The following is a 26869-nucleotide window of genomic DNA, read 5'->3' on the forward strand; positions in this document are numbered from 1 at the left end:
GATTGACATGGAGGACAAAACTTACAGGATTGTATTTTTTGTCACAATTCAAGTTTGAGAACTGAAAATTCAGTAATGTAATTTGAACCATTTTAATCAAGACTCATGAAAAGCTATTTTGTCAGGATTTAGGTGTACGCAAAGTAGTTTTCTATCATTATAGAAATGTGTACGTGTTCCACAGCAGAAGGTTTATTTTATCATTAAACTGTAAGAGGTCATTTTGGCAACTAACCAGTTGCTTTGGTTCTTTTTACTTCAATCCTCAACAGGTAGATACTCAAGGAAAAAAATAAAAATACATAAATACTCAATTATTAGAACTGGGTCTTATGTTTAGGTTCAAAGCTGGGCTGAGAATGTTTTACATGATACCCTGATTTACTTCAGGCAGTCATGCTTTGATTTTTATTTTTTCAGTCTGAAGTTTTGCTTAAAATCATAGGGATAGATCCAAGTCCAGGTCTAACACCAGAAAATAATTTAGACCTGTTAACATCTTTTTCTTACCTGGAGGAAACTTACATTTTCAGTTTTTCATGTGAATAAAAAGTTGTGAGGTTGAAACCTTATCCAGGAAGTTAAAGCTAATATAAAACAAACAAACAAACAAAAAAACCAAGCAGGTATTTGAATGGTGTCTGTGACTTGTGGTCAGGAGTTGTAGGGCTGTTGACATTCAGATCTCACTTGGGGTGGTAGGACTGGAAAGTGTTGTAGGAATTAACTGAGAGCCAATGACTGGTTTCCAGACAACATCACATGCCTGCTGCTGTGAACGATCTAAATAGGCCAATCTGATTACTGTTTCAGTAAGATTCAAATAATAGGCAAGTATGCTGGGCTAAGTCTTCTCTTTATGTTGAGAATGCAGTTCTACCTATTTGGGTGTTAACCAAGGAAGGTTTTGTGTATGGTTGCTCAGAGTAGCACATTAAACTAGCATGCTCTCCATGTCTGGAGGAATGAAATCAAGAGGAATGAAATCTAGTACAATCAAAATAATTGTACAGTCAAACTGAAATCATTATCCTTATAAATAAATTTTAAGAATAATTGTGACAAGTTAATTAATTCACAACTGCCTATAGACATAGTTGGGAATTAAATAATTATGTTTGGCTGCGCAGAAATGTAAATTTGCTAAAACCAAATTTTGTGTGGTAATTGTGCAAATGGCATAAAAAACACGTTTATTGTGATCTTGTATAGTATTACCTGCAGCTGTTTTTGGAACAATGCAATTAGACTTTTAAGTGTCTTTCAAAGATTTTTGTACATAGGCAGAATACTTAGAGTATGGTTACACTTAGAGAAGCACATGCCTAGGAAAGAGCTGCTTCTTCAAGAAATATATTCACTGGTGGTCTCTCTAGACCTAGTCAACATTGTAAGAGAGATACTTGGAAGAAGCTATCAGCAACAAGATCCTTCAGTGGTAATATGAACGTTAGTGAAACTTGTGGCTGCAGCGTTCCTGAACCATAGCATGGAACAACTGGTTACCAGCAGCACAACGAAGGCAGACACGTACACCAGCTAGCACTAAGGTACAGGGACTTGCCCGTTCAAAACTGGGTCTTGAAACTGGCTGTTCTTCCCATGCAATTAATGCAACTAATGAGCCGTTCTTTGATAGGCTTATCACTCAAACCTTCCTGAAAATGTTGATACAATGTTATTATTAAAATGTAAAAGGAAAACAACTTCAGAAGCTTTGGCAGAACTGTTTTCTGCCAAATTTTCATTCTCAAACAAGAAGTTTTGTCAACTATTTTTTAATTCCAAAACCAAGGCAAGATAGCTGAGTATCCTTCATAGTAGTAGTCCATTTACCCGAGGAGCCAACAATTATGTGTAGGTCCTACTGATATCAGTACAAACATTTGAGAACCTCTTACCTCTGAACAGTATCAGTAAGCATTCAGTCTTATCTTGAAGATGCGCTGTGCTTTTTTATACTGCACGTTCATATTTTTCATTGTATTAATCAAATTAATTTTTGATCTAACTACAGTGTTAGACTTTGACCTTGCGAAGTACAAAGATTACTTCCAAAAAACACAGAAATATTTCTTGACAAATTTGTAAGCAAAGTAATCTTTTATTGTAAGCAATAATAAAGAAAAGATAGCCAACATAAACCAAAGAAACACTTGGTCTTTTCCTATTTGTATAAACAGTTTAACAGTACAGGGCCTCTTTTACTGCACTGTTATGATGCTGATTTTCCTTTAGTTTGTTATGTAAACCATGATATCATAGCAAACTGTGTCATAACACTAATGAAGCATGAAGCAGGACTGAACAGTGCCCACTTCTTGCTTATCATCTGATGTAACTAACACTTGCTAATAAGAGGCAGAAAACTTTGTTTCTCAAGGGACATAGTCACTGATTACATGAATTCATTATTGACACAGTACAAAAAGCACTTGGCACTTTCTCTTTTTTGTCTAGCTAAATAAACCTAAAATTGAGTAATTCATTTCTATTTTCTAGTAAAATGCAGTTAAATAATGCAGATTGTGGATTGTTTGCTGTATTTGTTGATGTGTACGATATAGAAAGAAGGCAGGAAACCTGGCTACAGTCAAAGTTCTCAGTGGAAACACTAATTTTGCATAGGTCTTACAATTCTCAGTGGGGTTTTTTGGACAGTGGGTTATCTTGTTCCTTATTAACTTTTACTATTCATCATCAGTTTCTATTATCAGCGTTCAGGAAAAGCTTAAAGGTCACTAATGGCCATCTTTGTTTCTTTTTTATCTAATGTCCCCTAGCAACTTGTATTAAAATCCCCTAGCAACTTGTATTAAAAACACTAGACTACCGTCTGTTGAACTTCCTACATGCAGAGTTCCATGGACCAAAGTGCTGCTTCCCCTGAGCTCCAGAACAAACTCATTGTTTTTAGGATGTTCTCATTTCTTCCCTGGGAAGGCATCTCTTAACTCTGTACTTCATTTTTCATAAGACACAGCATTGTGAAGTCAGTTTATTGTTTCCTGGAGATTGATCAGGAGCATTTTTGTGGGCAGGCTTCATTTTGATATTTGAGTTATGTCAGGTTGCTCTGAACTGTGTTGCTTAGGGATTGTCCAAGCAGCTTTTTCACAGGCTCTTTAATTATAAGGGGCTATCCAACAGAGAGCTTGCAGCCTGTTCCAGCTGTAGAGCTGTTTGAATCTACGTGATGCCTTTTGTTTGGACAGCCTGCTCTGCACAATAGTTCCTGACTGTCTACAGAATGTAGGTTTTTTTTACATATATGTATCCTATTCTCTCCCTATTGTGAGAAATGAATCTTATTTTAGAATGACTGTAGGCAGGATTCTCCACAGTCGTAGTTTATCTGTTGCCTTTTTGATGCTTTGCTGGAGTTCTTTTCTCCCTAGTTTTCATTTGGCGTTGCGTTTATTTTTCCTAAAAACTACCTGTATAATCACAATACATATCCCATACAAAACCTGTATAATTAAAAACCCCAATTAGAATGGTATTTCACAAAATAGATGAGTTTTCCTGGATTTTAAATCCCAGTATCTACATATGTACTATAGCCCGCTTAAAAAGGGATGGTACCTATAGCTGTCACTTCCTAAATACTATAGAAAAAGATATGCATTCAGTTTACAGTCACAACAATTTGGGTCATTTTATTATAAGGTTGTGGAATTATATTTTGTTTCAGGGGCAGCAGTCTGCAAAATAGTTCTTAGAATGATTGAAATGGAATAAAATACTGACATTCCAGAATCAAAACATAATAGATCTCTGCCACGATTTTGTCTTCTCTAGAATTTCTATTAGAAACCTGTGAGAACTGCTCTTTTTGATTCATTGCCATAATACTTACTTTTTCTTGTTCATAAAAATTTCTGTTTTCATGCACTACTGGCATTAGAAGTATAAGATTTTTCTACTGTCACGTCACTGGTGTATTGACTTAGATAACTTTTTTTTAATTGAACAACTTAAGTGCAAAGTTATTTTAGACCGATTGCCTGGTTCAGATTTACTTGGCAGTGTCCCGTTATATAAGGTAATGTTGAAGCATGTTTTGATTTCAGTGAGTACAAAGAGAACTGGCTTCAGAAGATCCAGTCTCATGAGGTGATGTTAATGGCAATGGAGGGAACTATGTACAAGGGGTACCCAATTTTGCATCAGCTCCCAGGAGGTGGGAAGTTGGGTGGCCCAGCATTTCACAGGGCCCTATTCGTATTGCACTCCTTTCGTTTGTAATCTACTTTAACCCTCTGTTTTGAATAAATAAACCACAATTAATGTGCATTTGGCTCTCTCTGATGACTTTGCACTCTAAATCAAATTAAATCTCAACTCTTTTCACTCACTTGAGCTTTTAGTTTTCTTTAACATACGTATTTCTGAAAAGTTAATACAAAGCATATTTGATTCTCCCTTGTCTTGCTACTTGTGTGAAGGGAATATAAAATGTTACTCTCTATAGATTTTACACCTGTTCTTTTTCTGAAAAGGTACGAGATGGTAGAAAATTTGACTTAACATCTCTGAATTGTTCTCTGTTGAGAAATAGTAGCTGCTGAAGTGTGGTGTTCCTGCCGCTCTTAGTCACCAGAGGAATATGTTGAGCTACCCCTGCTGGTGACAGGGAACTTCTGCATGTTCAAACCCTAACTTATCTTGGGTTTGTTTTCTTTAAACCAAATAGACTACAGACAGTACTGCTTGTTTATTGATTTAGGAGCCTTCCTGCCTGTTTCTGAGAAAGAAAAGAATGAATTAAAGGACACCTTCTTTATTTCATTTTTAATTTCCTTTCTCCAAAGCAAGCAGAGCAAAATTAGATTTAGTCTGATGCATGTTCCACAAATAAATGACATGGAAGTAGAGTGGCTAAATGAACTTTGCTTGGGAATTATTGGAAAGACAAATATTTAAACAAGGTAAGTCATGTTTATGAAGTACACTTTTTTGTGTGTGTTGCTATTTTTTTCCTTTTCTTTTTATTCTATTGTGGCTTTTCTAGTCAACACAACCATAACGAAATTAAATGGAGTGAATACCACCTTCAAATCACTGTTTTCTGCATTGTTGCCAGCAGAGGGCTTCTGCCTAGTTTATTTTTATATATGGCATTTATTATATTTTGTATTCTGTCTTAATTAAAATAATTAACAGTAAATTCACAAGAATTCAAATCGTATCTCTTGGAAATAAAATATTTACAGTACAATACCAGGCATTGCTTAAAAGTGAAGAACTTACAAAGCATTCAGCAGTTTAGTGTTTGAAGCTTAACTTTTAAGGATTTATATTAAATTGATAGACTTACAGTGCAGCAAACCTCTCTCATAAAACTTCAGAAAATTTCTGAAGTAGGGAAGGATAATTATTATTCCCATTACATACAGAAAGATACAAATACCAATATAGATTAAGGCTGGTTACTTCTATAACCATCTACTAGTTAACTAAACGACCTTCACATCAGTAATGTAGAAGATGGCAATGGTACATTTAGCTGTTATTTAAGTATATGAAACTAGAAAGTGTGATAAACAGATTTCTGAAATCTTTAAGTGGCCAGATATCAAAGACAAGATAAAATGAAGGTGGGTAGATATTACTTATCTTTGTAAACTCAGTATAAATAATCTGTAATTTTATAACTGATGCAAATGAAATGCTAACAAGCAATGATAATTATTATTGTTGCTGTTGTGCAGGCAATAAGAGATGGCTTCATTAGATTTTCATGCCCTTCTGCTTGGAAGTGCTTCTGACTGCAAGTCGGCTTTATTGTTATCAGATAACTTGTACGAATTTCATCTACGATCTCTAGTGTATTTTGGTCAGAAATCAAGTAACTGAAGAATCTGTAATGGTCAGAATATAGCAAATGCCATTTCATTTTCAAATTCAACCTAATCAAGAATATAAGGACTACATAGCTACCTAAATTTGGGAAGACAAAAAAAAAAAAAGAGGCATTTCAAGATAGTACAGACATTTTATATAGAGACTTCTGTGCAGTTTAACTGTTTAGAAAAATGTCCAGCAGAGCCGGTAACCAACAGGTTTCCTAAGCATTATTAACAGGGAGAGAATGCATTTTAGTTATGGAACATAACAGAACAGGGTATATGTATATAGTTCCATAATTTTAAAGTCAGATGTTTAATTAGGCAATTCCTTCCAATTTTATTATGGTAAAACTGTGTCACATTTAGCAACTAGTTTAAATTCCACTGAGGGGACTAAAAAAAAAGTAAGATTTTTGACTAAGAGCGTTAGTTGTTTTTAGAAGAGAATCAACTAACAAAACAAAAATACGTTGTTAGAGAGGGATGTCAAATCTCTGATCACTACACAAATCCTAAAAAGTGAAGGTACATTCGTCAGGCTAATAATAGTGCTGTGGCCGCCTCTAGTTACAATGTAAGTTTTGTTTCCTTTTAAAATACCAGTTGAGTTTATTTTGTCAGGTTCACTGGAAGGACATGACTCTTGTTGATAAGTTCAACATTTTTTTCCTCCTGCTGCTGCTGCTGCCCTGAAACTGCAAGCACGGGGCAAAAATTCAGTTTAAAAGAACTCACAATGGTGAATTCAAGAGGAAGAGAATCACCACGTACTTCTTAGTAAGAAGTGCAATGACTTTTTTTAAAATCAAAATGCAGTGAATATACAGGTAGCATTAGAATGTGAAAATATTGTGATTCCTCACAAACACAACGTTAATCAGATTGGTGTTTGTGAGCTTTATAATTCTGTTAACTAACTACTTGGAGCTGACAGTTATAGCACCTACTTGAAGACCTTCCTTTCCACAGAGCAGTTTTTGCATTGTTCTTTAAGCTTCCCAATCCTAAATCTTTTATAAAGACAATATATGTAGCGCATTGGAAATATCTAGACATTTCAGAAGAACATTATGATATTTCACAGATTTTAGGTCTTTAAAATAGGTTCTGACCAGTAACTAATGAATCTTTCAACTTAATTTGTTTTTGAAGCCAGTTTGCTAGTCATCCTAGAAACACAGAAAAGGAGTATTTGATGTAATAACTTACATCCATGGAAGAGAAAAACCCAAAGTGTCAGCCATTTCAAAATGCTTTGTGGTCTCAAGCTAGCTAATCCAACAGATGTCATGATGTGATCCTGAAAGACTTGATGACATGAGAAACATGCTTCTGTGATATATTTGTTGTGAATGCATGCTTGCCTTAATTAGTGTTTCTTCATCAATTTGAGAATATTGGGTTCAGTTTCTCTCTGAATTTGGAAATTCTGTCAGTATAACTTCTGCTTGAGATTGTTATTTCTCTAGTATAAATCTAGATAGTTTCATTACTGTTATAATTATTTTGATAGTAGACTATCTGTATTAGGGAAAATTAATATAGTGAATGCATGTATGTAATTAACTGGGGAGGAATTTTTTATAAGGACATGTAGCAACTGGACAAGGCAAATGGTTTTAAACTGGAAGAGAGTAGATTTAGACTAGATACTAGGAAGAAATGCTCTACTGTGAGGGTGGTGAGACATTGGAGCAGGTTGCACAGCGAGGTTGTGGATGCCACCTCCTTGGAAGCATTCAAGGCCAGGCTGGATGGGGCTGTGAGCAACCTGGTCTAGAGGGAGGTGTCCCTGCCTGTAACAGGGGAGTTGGAAATAGATGGTCTTAAAGGCCCCTTCCAACCCAAACCATTCTATAGTAATATATTTGGTTTTCCTGAACTAATACTAATAATTCCAGTAAAAAATGTAGAATATATGACCATGAGAGATGTTGAAGGAGCTCTGAAAAATTTTATTGCATGTTTATCATGTGTTTTTCTTTCTCATTGATTCACAATAATATATTATTCAATATATTATTCAAGAAACGTTTAGATATAGCGTTGGGAGACATGATTTAGTGGGGTTGTAGGTGGTAGGTGGATGGTTGGACTAGGTGATCTTGTAGGTCTTTTCCAACCTAGCTAATTCTATGATTCTATGATTATTGTGTATGGTATTGTTATTTAATTTATAATAGAACTCCCATTTATCCTAAAAAACAATAAAGAGATAGTTTTCCTGTATTTTTATGTATATGCAAGGGTTCGTGCAGAATGGTCCATCTCTCATATATAAGAACTGTCAAATTCGTCAATGTAATTTCTGTTGTTGGCCTTCCAATATTCTATTCTGATTTGTTACCTCTATTTTTGTCATAGTAGAATTTATACTATTCTGAATTTAAGAACACCTTTGAAAAATAAGAAATGCTTTTGTAAAATAGCCCTCCCCCCAAAAAATACTTTTGAAAGTACACATGCAGTGACTTGTATTAGTATCAACTCAACTTAAAACTGATCCATGCATGCTTGCCAGACCTTCTCTCAAAATAACTTACTACCACGTAACTATAATGGGAATTTAAAGGAATGGAGCTGGTACACTTTCAATGTCAGTAGCACAGTTGTACCATACATAATGTTTATCCAGTCTTGAGACTGCCTGTTAAGACAAAGTAACAGGAAAGAACAGATTGGAAAGAGGTGAGGAGAGGACTCGGATCGAGTTATTGCTTGACAGTACAGTACCACACAATCTTGGAATCTAGTTAGTGTTAGCAAAGCGATTGCATGATGCCACAGTCTCTTTATACAATGGGAGAACTGTGGTGATTAAAGCAACAGCAGGAATAAAGAGAACGCTGCTAGAAAAGCACAATAACTACAGCTTCATCAGCCCTGGGTTCGTGAGCCTGTCACAGTGATAGAAGAAGAAAAGCACTGGGAAGACTTAATATTTCACTGCCTTTTATGCTACCTGGTTTTTGCCTGTATGATTTCTGAAATGCAATATTCAGCGCCTTTTTCTACTGCAACAACCTCTTCACTGTCTAAACTGGGATGTGGTATACCGCATGAAATCTTGATATTGGACTCCAGAGCAAAATGAGTTGTCTTTCCTTAAATGATGTTAGCACATTTTCACATTTTTCTCTGGGAGAAAGCAGAGTTGGTTTGGGTGGTTTTTTTTTTTTGTTTTGTTTTGAGTTAGTGTTTGTTCCTATGGTCCTCAGAGGATTCCACGGCTATGGAATCACAGGAAAATACATGGTCTTCTTAATTACAGGAGTGCCATTTGTACTGCTATACTTAGATATCTGCCAGCATTTCCATTACAAACCCCGTGTCAGTGGTTTGTAGCTCAATCATTAAAATGTGCTGCTGCCCTTCTGAATTCAGACAATGATTTGTTCCCTCCCTCGTCAAAATTTGAAAAAAGAAAAGAAAAAGTAGCTGTTTTTAAAATATGAGAGCAATAAATAACTAGATGTTGACTGACTACATAGATAGGCCTTTGCATTCCTACAGTTTACAAAGAAATTTAATTTGAAATTGCAGTATGTCTGGCCCTTACTGTATAATGCTTTTACAAGTGCTTTTGGCTTTTCGAAGCCAATCAAAATTCTCAATATTTATGTAATTGTCAGTAACTGACAGCTCTGGAAAAAGCAAATGCAAGAACAACAAAAAACAACTGTATGTAATTTGCATTCAAAGAACAATTCCCAAAATGCTTCTTGCATCTCTGTACACAGTAATAAAACAGAATGTGACAGTATCACAAAGTGTAGTTGAATGTACAGCTTGGTTACATCCTACACTGCATACTTCAGCACTGCTGAGAATGTTGAACTGACACTGTGTAAATACTGTCACACGTAAAAAGCTACTGATTAAGTAGAGTTCTATTTTACCTATTCTAATTTTACTCTCAGTTAAATTCTTCTTTGATATAGTATACCCTTGTCTTGTTTCATACTACACCCAAGAGATAAGTACAAGCTTTTTAGTATAACAAGTCTTGGAAGAGCACAGCATATGAGCACTAGTATTTTACTGGATGCATTACTTAGGGGAGTTCTAGTCTGTTACTTTGTTATATGTGAAATTTTCTCTGTTCATGCTCGCAAATTGAAATCTCAGCTGCAGCTGGGTCATTTAGTAATAAAAACAATTTTTCCAAAAGGAATTGTTAGGAAATAATCTTCTCTTATGTCAGAGTGCTTCCCCGGTGAATTTGTAAGTTCATTCTCAGGAAAGGATGTTCAGCATTACAAGAGAAATTCCAAGCCTCTCTTGTAGAGCCTTCAGTTCGTGATTGCTGTTATCAGGACCAATATTATTTTGGAGGGAGTAGAGAGGGATAGAAGAAAGCAAACAAAGTCCATTATGCATTTTCCTTCTAAAGCAGCCATATACTTCTTCTAGGAAATATGAGGGAGGGGGAAGGAACAGGTAAGGCTGACTCCAGTGGCGTGTCTTGTAGAGCAGCAGTGAACTGACTAGGAACTGCAAAGTCAGGCAATGCCAGCCATCTGCTGTGCATTCTAGAAAAGCTTCCACGCTAAATGAAAGAAATTACAAGTGGGCTACAGTGATGGGTGTCAAAAGTTCCAGCTATGCCATGATAGGCACCCCGGAAATGTCAGTGAAATACTAAGCATTTCTTCTTTAGTCTTATTGACAGCTTTGGCTGTATGGTCTTTGAGAAGATTATGAGGTGTGGCCTTTTTTTCTTTTCCTTCTGTACAAACCATTCAGAGCAGAATGAAAATGCCCGCTAGAATCAGAGCACTAAAATCTGGGCAAGGAGTCTTAAAAGACTTAAACTATAACATGTCATGTATCCAGCACTGAAGAACTGCTTTGCTGCAAGTAAACCTCAATCTTAAAATTGCCAAGAAACAGAAGAATAGTTCACAGTGAAGTCTGAACTGTTCAGTGCTTCTCCAGATCAAAACCTCTCTAAGGAGTGGCAAGTATTTTTATGACTTTTCACGAGAGAGATTTTCCTCTGAATCCTGAACTAACTTTAATATGTTATTGCAAGCATATCACCGCTTCACGGGACTTTTTCCTAGAACTGCCTCTCAAGCTTTTTCCAGTAGATTCATTTTGTTGAAATGGAACCTAAAATAAGCAGTACCACTTGTGATTTTGTAATCAGCTGAGATGATGTAAACAGCAATATTTAATACATCCCAATTCAGTATAAACTAACAGTTGCAGTTAAATGGAATATCAGAACACTCTGTGGATATCTATTCAAATAACCACATGCCAAAAGCAGATTTGCCTTTGTTATGGCTGTTTAAAGCATTTTCATAAATGGTGCAGCTTAATCATTTAACTCACAGCTGATTTCTCTAACATTTCCTTTCTGTTCTCCCTCTTAGCTAACAATGCCGACATTTCCTGTTGTTGTGAAGATTGGACATGCTCATTCAGGCATGGGAAAGGTGCAGATGCTACTTACTGCATGTTAGGAGGACGGGTGTTTGTCTAAAAGAATATGCATGTTCTTTTCTTTCCTGGATATTTTGACTTTTCGCTGTCCAAATTCTGTCTTTGGTCCTAACCCTTGCAAATCTCTGCTTGTCTATTATTCAAGAAAGCACCTCTCTTTAGAAAAATAAATGTATATATTAATTTTTACATATTGACACTTTCTCAGGCAGTTTATGTGTTCCATATTTAGGACACTTTTTAAAATATACTGAGGTGCTTTCCTGAAGTAGAATCTTGTTAATTAATTTAGTTGACTGTGGTGAAACTGTTTAAGAGTCAATGTCTATTTGCACAATCCAACTTTTTGGACCTGGGATTCTAGGGTGGTTTTGCCTTGGTTCTCTACTAGTTACAGCCTGATCCAGATTCTTTCTTCGTTTCCTGTCTTAATGTATTCTCTGTGATTGTTTCATACCACTATATAACTGCTGCTTTCTTTCTCCAAAGTAATTGCATTTCAGTGGTGAGTACTGTTGTTTTGATACCACTTCTCTCACAATGATGGTTCAAGTGATATGATTTAAATCACACTTTCATTGATGTCATTGAAAATTTGTAGTCATTACAGATTATGTTTCTCTCATTGAAAACACTTCAGTAGTGTGTTTTATATTTTAAAACAAATCATCAGAGAATAGTTACATTTATCATCTTGAGTCTCCAAAAGCTCTATGAATATATTTGCCACAAGAAATAGAAAGCTGATTTATTTGTATTCATTCAAAAATTGTGCAGCTTGACTAGTATGCTATGATCTTTTGCCTACAACTGTTTTGCTTTATTTTTTACTTAGTAAGTCAGAAGAAATCTGGCAGCCAAATTAACTGGGCGCAGAATTAACCACTAATTACTTAAACATTAGTTTCTGTGGATTGCATACTTGAAGTATTATAATGTTTATATCAAAGTTTCAATATTCACCTCTCATTTATAGAAAATCTGTTGGACAAAAATATCCAGCAATCAAATGTCTACAAATAAAAATCTAGATTTTTTTTTAGCTATAAAGTATTTTAAGTCCTTAAAGATTAAATGCCAGTCTTTTCTAGTGGAACGCTTACTACCAGAGCCCAAGTAAAGGTTCTTCTTGTATCCCAGATCTCCCAAAAGGCATTGCTAGGAGTAGTGTTTCCACTTGTAATTAGATTCACATACACTATTAAATTTTCAGAAACTGAGTTGAGACCAGGCATTGTATCTGGTTTTCTGGCTCTCAAACGACAAATTATTCTGCATCATTCTGAATCCAAGAGCTGAGAGCAAATACTTGGGCTTTTTGGCCTCAGTATTTGGCCTGACTTCTTCTCAGTTCACTGGACTCCATTTAATACACAATTCCTATCTCTCAGCTGTGGGCACTCTAGGCTACAGGTCTTCTTTTAAGTACCGTTTGGCAGTGGAAGCAAACCAGATGCTGGGCTAGTAAGAAGTTGCAAACTTCTTCTAATGTTAGATAGTATGATACATAGTAATCCTTGCACCCTTTCCTCTCCTTCCTGAAATGCACTTTGGGTAAAGAATTATTGGCATTCCAGTTTCCCTCTCCTATTATCTCCCATCCCTAAGACTTCTCTTCTGAGTCACGTTTTCTCCCTACTTCAACTAACTTCCTTTGAACTCAACTGTAGAGATAAGCTCTCCCTGTCAAAAATTAATACCTCAGCCTGCCATGTAAAGTCTCTTTCTCACTCTTCCTCTAAATCAGTATTCCTCACATTTATCACAGCGTTTTAAGTCTAGGAAGTTCTACTCCTAGAATGCTTGACTCCTTGCAAAGAAGTAGGACAAATGGGAAAACTGATTCCAACAACCTGAGCCAACCTTCTGTGTTCCGTGTGAATGTGCGCTCATCAGAACGTCATGAGCCTTCATGTCCTCCCTCCTGGGAGATACATGACACAGATGAGACAGTACGTGGTGGGCACCGTGTACATACAGTTACATGAGCAGTTTAGAAAATCAAGAACAGCTGTATAAAATTAGTGTTGCACATTACCACACCTTTAAACAATCTCCTAAAAGCAACTGATCTAAAAGTTATCAATCAAAACTGTTAAAAACAATTGAAAAGCAAAACAAAAATCCACTATCTGCAAGTTGCTTTCGATGGATGAGCAGGTAATATTTTGCACAGAAAATTAGATACCTTAATGCAGGAATGTTACAGAATCTAGAAATCAGATAAAATATCAAATGCCCTTTATAAACTGATGCTATCAAAAACTATATTTCTCATGAATGCCATTTGAAACTGAAGTCTACACTTTATTCCTAATTGCTGTTTTTTCTTTTGCATTTGCCGTTTACTTGTGGCATGATGACTACAGATCAAGGTAGACAACCACTACGATTTTCAGGACATAGCCAGCGTGGTAGCACTTACTCAGACCTACGCCACTACTGAACCGTTCATAGACTCCAAATATGACATCAGGATCCAAAAGATAGGCAGTAACTACAAAGCATACATGTGAGCCAAAAACTTATCTTTTCATCATTTGTTTGAAAATTGATAAGCACCAATAAGTTTAAGACTGTTGGATGAGACTCTGAGTAGAAATGTGGTGACTCCATGCCTTCATTGTCATACTCTTCAGAAAGACAGTATTTTAGACTTTCTGGATTTATCAACACTTTTTTCTTTAAGTTGATTGTCACTGGGAGGAGGAGGGTAACATAACAGGTGAGCCTGCCGGAGTAGTGTTCCTGACAAACTTTAACTATTTTTTCATTTAAAGAAATGAAAGGGATTTGTTTTTTATAGAGAACTTGTTTTTGTCAAATGTTCTTTTCCCTCTATGTTTAGATGGCATTCATTCACACCAACTTGAAGGATAAAACTTTAATGGGAGGAAGTACTCTCCTTTTAACATAAAATATTAAGAAAAATTCGTATCTTACGATGGCCTTCGTATATATGGGTAAAATGTCTTCTAATTTTATAGGGATATGTTTAGAGATCATGACTGTATGAGAGGCTAAAATGGTGTTTCAGTTTTAGAGCAACAAAACAGACTATGAGGTATTAGTTGATCTGTGGTAACTGTCTTTATGCATATTTTTACTCTATTTCAACTATCAGTTATCAGTGTAATTTGACATTCAATCATTTCATCCATGTTTTTCAGATAAGTTAATTCATCTCATGTATTTGTTCCCTCATGTTTCCAGGCAGGAAAAAAATACTTGGATAAAAGCACAAATGGATAAGAGATTTCTTATATGTTGACATTTGAATTAAAAAACAAGTAAGGTACATGAAAGTTCTTCATTAGTAAAAATAACTGAACTTCAAGCAACCCATAAAGAGAAGCAAAAGTTGTAGTTAGGTTAAAGAAAATGCATGAAATATTTTTTACTATTAAAGATAGAATTAGCGTTAGGTCTCAAGTAATTTAGAAACAAGCAACAAACTCTATTAGAAATGAATCTCCTGCCCAGGATGGGGGCAAAGGGCAAAATGCATCTCCTTAGGTTGATTTTGGAGAGCCATGTACTGTGACTCCTCCCCTATGACATTGCTGACACGAGATCAAAACTCTGAGCAACTGCTTGCCTCTCCTGACACGAGCCTTGGAGGGCATTTGAGAAAGAACATCCAAGATTGGGCCTCTTAAGAATAACTTAACGGTGCATCTGTTTCTTGTTGTATGTCTGAGTGGAAGAAAAGACAGAACAGTGTGGACAGTGTCCCCGTAGGTCAGATCCATCCAGCAGTACAGACACTCAATTCTTCTGCTTTATTTTGAATCTAAAACTATCTAAATTTTGCAAAAACAGTGTTGGAAATTTGAGTTGTACACACTGACAATGGCAGAACACTCAAATTGCAAGGATCGGGTGGTTTCTGGAATCCTTGATCCAAAATCCCTTTTTTATTAGTCATGCAGTGCAGAATCTCTATAACTCAAGCTCCCTACAGAATTTCAGATGTGTTGGTCCTGCCTCAATACACACCCTTCCCCTTTTGATTAAAAAATAAAAACTAAATACTTCTAATGAGTCAAAACCCTATCTTGATCCAGTCCCACCTCTCTTCCAGACCACTTCTACCTTTCTGTATCTTAGTCCTTACCTCTTATGCCCTAATCGTTTTTCCTTGCCCTGGTTTCTCCTCTGCCCCTTTTACTCTACCAGTGCCAATCAACTACTGTGCTCTCCCTCCACTTCCAGTCACCAGTCAGACTTCTTTCTCTTTCTCAGACCTTTTCATACAGCCATTTCAACCTCTTCAAGGTTAGGACAGTGCTTTTCTGTCTCTGGGTGCTTTGATGGGCAAATTTCTTGTACTCCACTACATATTTCTCCCTTCCTCTGTTGTTTATAATACACAGAGTTGATTTGTCTCTGTCTTACAGTTCCCAAGTGGCACAGTCTTAGCAGTAAAGCCCACCTGTTAATGGTTGTGACACACCTCTGGGTACCAGTAATCAGATGCAATATTAGTAACTTGATGGTTCATTTCCTGTGGTAGAACCTGAACCACTACATTTCATAGGAAGGAGCACTTCTTTTTTTTTTTTTCTTGACTGACAAATTAAAATTCTGCTTATTCTCTAGAATAATTACTGTAATATTCAGCCATGGCAAATTTATAACTTTTTAACAAGAATGTTTCTTCTTTACAAAAGAAGCAGTTGGTCTAAGGATCAGAGAGGAAAAAAAAAAAGAAAGAAAAAACAATTAAAATGGCAGCCTGTTTCTGCTAACTTTATTTATTTTTGCGCTTCTGTTCCCTCAGAAACTATGGGTTCCTGCAGATGCTAAAAGCCTAGCAATCATTTTTTTTCTCTACTTTCTTTCATATGGTTAAATCACAAAAAATGAAATACTGATTCATTTTTACAAAGCACTGTGAAAGGAGATTTACCAAATGCCTATAAAATTCTTCATATGCATACATATGCATTATGTGAGTAGTATATTGTTTTACAGCTGGTTCTCATTTTCTTCTTTGACACAGGAACAGAGTACTTAGAGAGCAACCACAAAAAATAGAAGCCGAGCATTTGTTTTTCTAGTTTAAAGAGTTATGAAGAGTTTCATTTTTATAATTCTGTGGGAAATTGTGGTATAAGTGGATGCATGACTCACAAAACACTGGTGCTTATCATCTGTCAGTAGAGATTATAGCCAAAATGCAACACTGGATCTCTCTAAATACCACAGCTTCTCAAAACATTTTGTGACGCATGCTTAACGGCACTTGGTACCATTACAGAATTCATCTGACTTCAAGGAAATAGAGTGTAAAGGATCAAACAGAATGAAGAAAAACAGAAACACAAAAATACTACCTTTAAATCTCTTCTCCAGATGGAATAAACTGAATGCATAACAATGTACTTTGACCAAAACTTCAATAAAGCAAAAGTAGAGCATACCATCCAAAGAACAATAATGCTATAGGAACAAGGTGCTAAATAGACTACATACACAAGAACTGTTGGTAGATCTTTCTGCATATTATGTGACAATACTTGTCAAGACAATTTGGAATGCATGCTTCACACAGTACTAAACAAAGCAGAGAGTTTCTCAAAAAGAGAAAGGTCAAGTTACTATATGTAGCAAACATAATTCCTTTTTTTCCAATTTTAAAACAGCTTTTCTTCATGTTTACAAACACCAAATCAAGTGAAAACATGTTAAGCCTAAGTGCAAAGCATTCAAATGTATTTGGAGTTGGTTTTTGTATTATTCAGCATTTAGTAAAAATGGAGGAAATGATGTGGATGGGGCTGTGAGCAACCTGGTCCAGAGGGAGGTGTCCCTGCCTGTAACAGGGGAGTTGGAACTAGATGATCTTAAAGGTTCCTTCCCACCCAAACCATTCCATGATTCTGTGATTTTCTCTACTCAACAGTGCTAAGATTATCTCAGTGCAGCTGAGCATCTGAACTAAATACTTACTAGAAGTCTTCGGGGGGTTTTTTCTGAATTGGTCACATTTCCTAAAAGACACCTTAAATTGTACGTGCTAAGGAATGCCTTTTGAGAAGGCTGCAATAGAGTTCAGTCATGATTTGTAAGAAGTAAAGTCTGCAGAATGTATGTGGAGTAATAGTGAGCTTAAACATTTTAATTGTTCTGTTAGTACACACACATGTATATAAATATCACTAAATAGCCTTATTACTGGGAAAAGTTACCTTAAACACAGCACTGAGTGTGGACCTTCGCTTTTCATTATTCTCTCCTAGCAAAAAATAAGACATATTAGAACTTCACACTTTAAAATTCAGGTAACTTAATGAGACTTCCACAGTAAGGTTGACATTCCCCCACAATTGCTACTGACCCTCGTAATTAGATCAATAAAAAATTGAGAGAAAACTATTGCTGCTGCCTAGTAAACTTTCATACATTGCAGATATTCCTGTTATATTACTAACTAGAAACACTTTATGATTTGTGTCCTAAGCCTATTCTTAAAACAGCATTTAGGTTTCAGGAAAGAGTAATCTTCTCATACCTGCTAACCAACCTGGTGTCCGAGGAGCAGAAAAATACATATAGATATTTATTTCTTACAGATAAAATAAAAGATAGTATTCTCAAGCCTCAAAATAGGATGTTTAGATTATATTCACAAACTAGCAACTGGAGGAGAAACCAAAATCAAGATCTAAAACAGACTGGAGACGTTCAAAACTGACACCTTGACTTTCAAGTACTGGGATTTAAATCTGCAGTGCTATGGATCAGAAATGAGAAGATTCAGTTCAGTGACATTTGCGTTATTAATATGTTACAGGTTATTCAATCAATTTATAACTGATAAAATCTTATTGTTAACACTTGCACTTAATCATAGTAGTTTTAAAATTTTTCTTAAGTGATCTAATGGGGAACAAAAATTTCATTGTCATACGTCATAACATTGTGAAGCCTGTTAAAATTCATCATGTTTTAGATGTCATATTATAAGCTGTCAAATATGAAAAATATGTGAATACTGCCTTAGTATCCATGTGAAAATCAGAATAATTTAGGAGGTAGGAAAAATATAAAACTACTGGCTCTCTTTGTAATGTTTTTCCCCTTTCAGGAGGACTTCCATATCTGGAAACTGGAAGACAAACACGGGCTCTGCAATGTTGGAACAAATTGCTATGTCAGATAAGTAAGTCAAGTCTCATGTAAAAGGTAATTTTTTAAAAAAAGGAATTTTATTTTAAATCTTTTTTTTTTTTAAATCACATCGGTGTGCAGTTTACAGTAAATGAAAATCCTCTGTTCATTTTGGAAAAAAGAAAATTTGGAACTAGATGAAAAAACATGAGACAAGTGTTTCCCCATGAGTTGTCTCAGTTAAGTATCCAAGTTAACTACTAGGCTTACATGCTTACATACACCTTTGAGTTCCTAAATATATATCTGCACCTAGAAAACTCCTGGAATTCCCTTCAGAATATGCCATTTTCAGATTCAACCTACCAGTCATTTCCTCTGGTTCATTTGACCTCTTGTACTTACCTCATGTCACAGTGTTTAAACTTCTTCTCCTATATCACATACTGTAACAAAGTGATTTGGTCTTAACTTTGCCTATTTAAATTGTATTTCTCTTTCCTACTGAATTGCTTATTTGTCATTTCTGAATCTTCCCGTCAACTGCACTGTGAGTCTTTCTGCCCAGATGCTGAGATATAACAAAGCTTTTTTCCCCTCATGTCATCATTCCTGCTCTGTACTTTGGTTTCTTGTGCTTTTCTCTCCCATCCTTGTTCTGGTTACCTCTTAGCAACCCAGTAAATCACAGTCTGCAGTACCGTTTTGAAGCCTCGCTCTAATACTGCTCCGTACTGCTCATTTTGTTCTATCACAAAATATAGGCCTCTTCTACATGCAAAGAAAAGCTGTGACACATTTTATAGCTATTAATTTTATTTTTTCACCTTCTCCAAAGGTTTCTCTTTCACATTACAGCTTTATTTTCCCTAAAATTTTCCCAATCAGTCAGTACATCTACGAATGTTGAAAACTCTGTACAGTAGAAGTGTAATCTAAACAGTGCTTTAAAGTTCAACAGTAGTCTTTTTCTGTTGTTTTTTGTTTGTTTTGTTGGTTGGTTGGTTTGGTTTGTGTTGTTGGTTTTGTTTTTTTTTTTTTTAAATCTGGACCTACAATTACTTGTAGCTGAGAGACACGGAAACTGAACTGAACCATTGCCTGCCCTAAGAAAGGTGAAAACAAATAAGACGGGAATTACAGCTCCCTGCTGTCCAACCCCCGTCTAGACTGTGTCCTCACTGATCTCCCCTCTGGGGATGGAGTGGAGCCACATTATTTTCTCATTCTCACTCCCCTCCCACCTTCCTTTAGACTGTGAGGTTATGCCTTCACTAAGAAGGAAAGAGTGTGCTTTACTGTGTGTAATTACAGTCCATGAACTGCTTCTCTGTAAAAAAAAAAAAAAAAAAAAAAGCACTTTAATTTGGCCATAAGGAAAACTAAATAGTATCAAGCATGGGCAACGAGTACAAAATGCTAACCTTGCAAAGCCACCTCACTGTAAATGCTCTGTGTTGCTTTGGTTCTGCTTCCACTTTTGAACGTAACATAATTAAATCATGTAGGTATATTCCCACTAAAACATACTAGCAACAAACCAAAATATTTATGCTGATGAAGACAAAAGCATAGAAAAGAGGGATGTGTTCTTGTAACAGCAAGGGTGTGCCGTGCTTTTAGTGTGATTACATGCAATGCAGAGAAAGGAAGTAAAATAAAATTGAAGTTTTCTGAAGAGCTGAAGTACTTTAAAGGCACACCAAAAGCAATCAAATCTGATGCATGTGCACTTCAGGGCATTTATAATACGTCTCATGATTTAGAAAGGAGTGTTTTGAAAGTGCTGCCTGAGTCAACATTGCTGACTGATCACAAATGTTAGTCTAGAAATTTAGTAAAGACGAATGTGGAGCAGTAACGGATGATGATGAGGCAAAGAACAAGCAAATTTCAATGTTACGTATTTTCATTGAGCCCTCCATTTCAGAGAGGCGCTGCTCCCCAGTTGGGCCACAAGAATGCTGACCTATTGTAGTTGTGCACACCTCACAGTTCGTGTCAGACACTACTTTGTGATCTGTCAGTTCAGGGGATGCTGCATGCTGTATTGATTCTGGGAAAACAAGAACCGTGGCCTCTGGTCAAACCTACAGTGCAAACCTTGGGTTTAAAGCACTACAGGGTAGTCTACTCAAGACCTCTCTTTACAAATGCAATTGTTGTTCTCCAGCTGTGTTTGCTGGAAGAAGATTGACTACTAAATATGTTCTTATTTAAATCTGATTAATTTTTCTGTTTCTTAAAGAAAATATCTTCCTTTTTCTTTCAAAGAAACTTTAATTATTTGCTGTTAAAGCCATGAGGACAGTAAAACTTGCCTTGCTAAGATACACGTTGATATTTTAGAGAAAAAAAAAGGTTGTTTATGAGCAAGTGCATGCAAGCAGTCCAATCAGTGCATCTACAGATGCTGAAATTGTCAGGACTCAAAAAAAACTTCTCATTTTGGACATTTTTCTCACAAGAAAACAAAAATATTAGCTAAAATATTACCATAAGGTTTTTTTTTTTTTTGAACAGTTGTATTGGTTTCTTTTTATTCTGCTTAACAGATTTTTTTTTCCCCTGAGAAAAGAAAATATGAAGAGTGTGACCTAATAAGTTTACTTGGAAAGGGGACCATTACTAAAGGTATTTTTTTATGAATAAGACTCACAGCCCAGCAATGAGTTTCTTTTCATCCTAGATTGAAGTCAAATGCTATGTTTATAACATTATTTTTTTTTGTAATGGAAAATAATATGATGTGGCATATTTATCATCATGGCTTAAAGGTTGGATCAGGGGACGGTCTATAAAAGGAAATAGCCCTTATTTATACTAGCCAATGAAAGAGAAAAAAAAGTCTATGATAAATGACTGCTTTAAAACTGCTCTTTTTTTTTTATTTTATTTGAGGAAAACATGTTCTTCAATTGGTGGAATGGCGATACCTGCCTGTATAAACTTTCAAGATCATATCATCACTTGGTGATGCCCAGACATAGCTATGTTATTAGTTAATTAAAGTTCTCAATGCTACTTTGTGTCCTAGGAGCCAATCCTTGCCATTTAGCAAATATACACAACTTACATCACCTCAGAATGCTCTCAACAAAGTATTATGGCTCCCTTTATATGCTACTAACTGTTCTGTACTTGGTCACAGGAATTGCCTCACTCTTTTTCTAGTAAGTCCCCCTTCGTTCCCTTGTTAGTCAGATAATTTCTCTATTCATAGGATGGATTAAGCTCTTCAGGCAAGAAAAATAAATCACATTACTGTATGTAGAATGGGTTAACTGTCCATTCATCAGACCGAATTCCTTACCGTGAGGTTGAAAATGAAATGTAGGAGTTCAGTACTGTATGAAGAACTGTATCTTTTGTTAGAGTTGTAACCATTCTTCAAAATTCTCTAAATTTCTGTTGAATTTTACTGTAATGGTCCACAACCCTACATGAAGAATGTTACGTTTGTCTGCATGCTACATAACTTTTACATAGTGTCATGTGACTGTTCCTCTTCTACTGTCTTAAGGCCTGCCCTATCTTGATTTTTCTTTTGCCTTGTTCAGTGATGTATATAGAAACGTTGCTACTTGGAATACATACAGCGTGGTCAGTAGTTTAAGACAGAGAATCTCATTCTAGTTTTCCTGATAAAAGGATAAAACTCATCCATAATTAAGTACACTACCAAGAGTGATAGGCAAGAGGATTGTCGTACTTAAATCTGTCACAGATGTGCCAGTTTGAATTTCACAGGAAAACAGAAGCCCCATTCCCTACTTTCTAAAATTCTTTGGCATCGCTGTAACTACAAAAACTGGTCAGATGATAAATGCCACTTCCGTGGAGTTCCCATATAGTGTACACTCACAACTAGCAAGCTGTACTAGCATAATGGCAGTGGAAATGCAGGATGGGATACCCTGAAATAATACTTGTTTTCCTGCGTATCTTATCATAAGGTTACTCATAGTTTAGAGCAGACACATGTTTGGATTAATATAAGCTGGGACAGAAGCCAGTGTAACATTAGGTCCAGATAGAGAATCACAGTTTTTATGGATTCTACTTGGAAAAGCAGAGTGATCAGGCCAGGATCTCTAAGCTACTATTCTAGGAAATACAAATTCAGTAAAACTGACAATACAGTGAAAATTCTGTGTTTCAAGCAAACATTATATAAAATACAGTATTAGATTAAGGCTGTAGAAAAACAGGAGCCTAATAAGATACTTACAGAAAAAAAATTGTTTTATGAAACAGGTACAAGCTTTGGGTTGACACCTGTTCTGAAATATTTGGTGGTTTGGACATCTGTGCTGTTAAAGCTGTACATGGAAAGGATGGAAAAGATTATATTTTTGAGGTAAGCAATCCCACTCTTTTCAATATATGCTTTATATATTACAGATATGGAAACAAAGAACATTTGTGATAGTTAGGCATTGGCTTATTTGTGTTTCTGGAAATACTGTATTTTTGAGCAATGTTGAAATCATAATACGAAGCCACAAGTCCAAGTTAGTGGCAACACTTGCTGGAAAATGCAACCATATCATATGGTAATGTTTTTTAGTGTTTGAGGAAATGTACACAAACTACAGAACAAAACCAAATGTAGATGTCATATTTTCCCGACCCTTATGACTTCTTTCCTGATCAGGCTTAACAGTTTTTCCTGGAAGGTTTATAGATAGCATTCTCCCAAGGGAACCCCAACAAAATTATATCTTTATGTGGAAAGGCAAATTAAGAGCGAAGTGGAAACAATTTTATTTTTTTCTATTCTAAATGTTATTTTGTGATCTGATTCCTCATGAAACTCCAGTGCTAGAAGAAGTTGCTGTGGATCATTCTGAGAAGTGTTTTCATTGACCTGAAGTTAATTATGGATAAATATAACTTTGTCTAGCCATGAAACAATCATTTGCCAAATATACAATTGAGAGGTTTGTGTTTGCTAAAGGAAGAACTAACAGCATTTTTTTCCAAGCCATGGCAGTAATCTGGGATCCAGAAAGAGGTAATGGATGAACATCCTTCTTTAGTTATCCATACCCATTTATAAAAAAAAAAAAAAAAAAAAAAAAAAGCTTTGCATGACTAAAAATCTTTGTTTTGTCACAGTGTTAAATTTTTCTAATTTCATAAATTTATTTTCAACTATTGCAAGTGCTAAGAATTCCCAAGTCAATTTATAACACTTTAAAGAGCTGAGCAGCTTGCAGAATTAAACCTTCAGCAAAAAAAAAATATAATTAATGCCTACCTGCTGAGATGCTGAGGAAAACTGAAGAAATCCTCTATTCTTAGTCTACCTGGCCATCATAACTTACTGTAGCATAAAATTTAGAGTTCCACACTAAACCTTCTCTTTCACTCCTCCATATGGTGCAGTCTGTCCCACCAAAAGTTTGTGTTAAAACTATTGCTTGCCCTTGCAAACCTGGCTGAGATTTGAAAAAGTAGAAAAAATGTATTCTCCTCTTTCTGAAAACAGACCACTCTGACTTCTGGTGAGACAATAGAAACAAAAATCCTGAACATAAAAGTTGTCACATGTGCTGCTTTACTCCTTGGCTGTAGCCACAGGTGTATCTCAGACACTGTCAGATTACTGGGAATGTTCAGATTTTTGCTTACATGTAGGCTCCCCTGCAGCACTCAAGCTTTCACAGCCTCCCATGTGCCATCCAAAGCTTTGCAGGATACTCTGCAGTAACTGTGGTCCTTAAAAGTCTCAGAGGGTGAGACTCAGCATTTTTGACGTGCACCAGTTTGTCTAAATTCATTACATTAGAGTTAGTTCATACCAATTTGACTGGCTTTAAGCCAATAAATTTTTACCCTACAATTTTAAATATAAAATGATGGCATACAAATAATAAAGAAGATATAAGACCTTAGTTATCTAATAAATTAACAGTTAAAGACTGATAGATCACATGCAAAAGGATACAAAGCTAGACTAGAAGTACATTTAACAAATACGTTATTGTAGATACTGGAGATTTGAGACATAAAACAATCTTGTTTCTTATAGACTGGAGCTAAAGCTGGTCTGATAAATGATTGTCATTAGTCCACTCTACATAGTCTCTCCATCTGAAATCTTATATTCCCTAATCCCCTTTCATCTTGCTGTTTTCTGCTTCCAGTGGAAGTGAAGGACGTCGTCTTTATTTTATGTGACGCTTCTGTTGAATTCTTTCTTGCAAATTCCTATCACACTAAACACTCTTCACTTTCATTCACCGAAATCTAGTTTCAACATTGTTGATATCATTTAAATTTTTGAGCACAGGCAGCAATCAGCATCCATTTCCGCCGAAGTCAGTGTACACAAAAGAAGAGAGAGAATTCAAAGAATTGCAGGATACATCAGGAACTAGGTTTATACAGTGTGCATGAGAGATGCTGCAATTAAAAGAAAGAGTGGATAGAAGCATGATAATTCTTGCTGTCCTACAGAATCAGCTGAATTGTTTGGAAGATGGTAATGCTCATCAGCAGGAATACTTAGAATGTGTGTAGCCCATTGAAATGTAGAATTGTTTGCAAAGCTCACATTGAACAGAACATCTGTAAAACTTACGACCATTTTCTACTTAAAGGCCAGCTTATATCAGCAGTTATCATATGATAATTATGACAGTTATTGCACTATAGTTCTATGATAGAATGAAAAGCAAAAGACCATCTGTACCTGTACAGGAAAAGTTTCTGTCTTTTCTATACATTCAACGCAGGAAAATGAATGCAGTATGTACGTGCTGCAATCAGGAACCAGAGCTGAGCAGGACAATCAGTCTGTAAACAGTGGCTTTACTCACCAATTGCAGTGCTACACTGAAAACCCTCCTCTTTTTCACAGTGACTGGTAGTATGTCTATTACAAAACTAAAGCTTTCTGTGTCATTCTGGACAGAAAAAAATACAAACATCCTAATTATGAAATAATGTATGCAGGTATGGCCACTTTGAGCATTCAAACAGCATAGCCACCAATAGGAAATCACACATGTATTTTGACCAGCTTCAGAGCGAATGTGAACCAGGTTACAACTGTAGTAAAATATCCTTTATATGTTCAGCATTCTAGACAAACCAATTTCAGAATGATTCGCTGTAATTAAGTTGGGAGAAGAGCATTTTACAGGAACAAGTACTTAACACATATATATGTTTTGATAAAGGTGTTCAACAAAAGCTTTAGAATATGCATAATTCAAAAAATAGTTTTTAAATACCCACAGTACACAAGTATTACGTGTAACATCACATGCACTTACAAAAATTCGTTCTAAACTAATGTTAGAAAGTGTAACACTTAAATCAATTTTAAATGACTATTTCTGGAAAACTGTTAATTCATATTGTTCATTGCTTTCGTATCCTATATCAGTAATTTTATTTTGGTGATGCTGCCATTCAGCTTCTTTGTGATGGTCATTTTGTCATTCTGCTTTCTTTCATTCCCCAAAAACGTGGAACAACAAACTGTGCTAGTGGCTGATACTGCAGAGTCAAAATAACACTGTGTCTCCTTAATGTCATATTCTAGCTGTGCTCCTTAGGATGCAGTACAGTAAAGTGATTTTATTTTAATCTGTGATCTAGTATGGTACGCTTACATTGCAGGTAAGAACGTGTTGGTTCTTAATCATAGATCCAGTCATCATACCCAAATGTTTCAGGATGATAAACTTTTTCTATTTTAGTTTCTCCAGTAGTTTCACTTCTATATGTATGATTGAAGTGATGAGAATTTGACAACTTATTATATGAGACTTTGAGAACTTATTCCAACCCTTTATGGCCATTCAGTTTATGTAAAGTGTGCTTGCTGTGTAAGTAGAGTAATGCCTGCTCAGGAATAATATAGAAGGTTTAGAAAGTTAAAATGAAAGAAAAAAAAAAAAGAAGGATGTTTAGTGACACTGAAGTATAATTCCAGACTCTTTATTTCTACATACATAAATTTCTTAGGAAACAGAGAAATATACAGATGCTAATTACTATTAACTTCTTGTAGATGCCTCCCTGGTGGGATGTGCATGTTCCTTTGACCAAGTAATGTAATAACAAATAACAAGAAATGGCAGTGTAAGAACACCTGCTCACGTTTTTAGCCTTTGGTGCTTAATTTGGGTGCATTTTATAGATCTGAGTCTGTCCTCTTGGTGCTACTTTGTGCATTGGCATCTTTGTACTTTTTAAGCCATTCTAGATATTTCCATCCTACCATTATTTTCCAAACATTATGAAATGAATACCTTTTCAGTGTACCATTCATCCTTCCATGCAACTCCCATGGAACTTCCCAATGGAAGTGTCCATTTGAGCCTTCTTGTTATCCAGGTGAGGGATACCTTATGCGTCCCCAGGAAAAAATTCCAGGCCAGTCTGCCAGAAGACAGCAAGGACAAAATACTGGAGTCATAGTATCATTCAAA

At 35.8% G+C, this 26869-nt stretch overlaps 1 protein-coding gene across 2 annotated transcripts in view; it reads left to right on the top strand.

The window, feature by feature from the left end:
- Positions 1-26869, top strand: part of SYN2 (synapsin II) — a 153457-nt gene that overhangs the window by 96783 nt on the left and 29805 nt on the right. Inside the window, exons 6-9 of one of the 2 annotated variants that reach the window (XM_021409271.1) lie at positions 11234-11296; positions 13673-13815; positions 18397-18471; positions 22677-22779. In XM_021409271.1, the coding sequence (XP_021264946.1) occupies positions 11234-11296; positions 13673-13815; positions 18397-18471; positions 22677-22779 (384 nt within the window). The remainder of the gene's footprint in view (positions 1-11233; positions 11297-13672; positions 13816-18396; positions 18472-22676; positions 22780-26869) is intronic. The other variant, XM_021409272.1, reaches the window with a different exon arrangement.

Source organism: Numida meleagris, chromosome 11 (genome assembly GCF_002078875.1).
Source record: "Numida meleagris isolate 19003 breed g44 Domestic line chromosome 11, NumMel1.0, whole genome shotgun sequence".
In the NCBI taxonomy this organism is placed as follows: Eukaryota; Metazoa; Chordata; class Aves; order Galliformes; family Numididae; genus Numida; species Numida meleagris.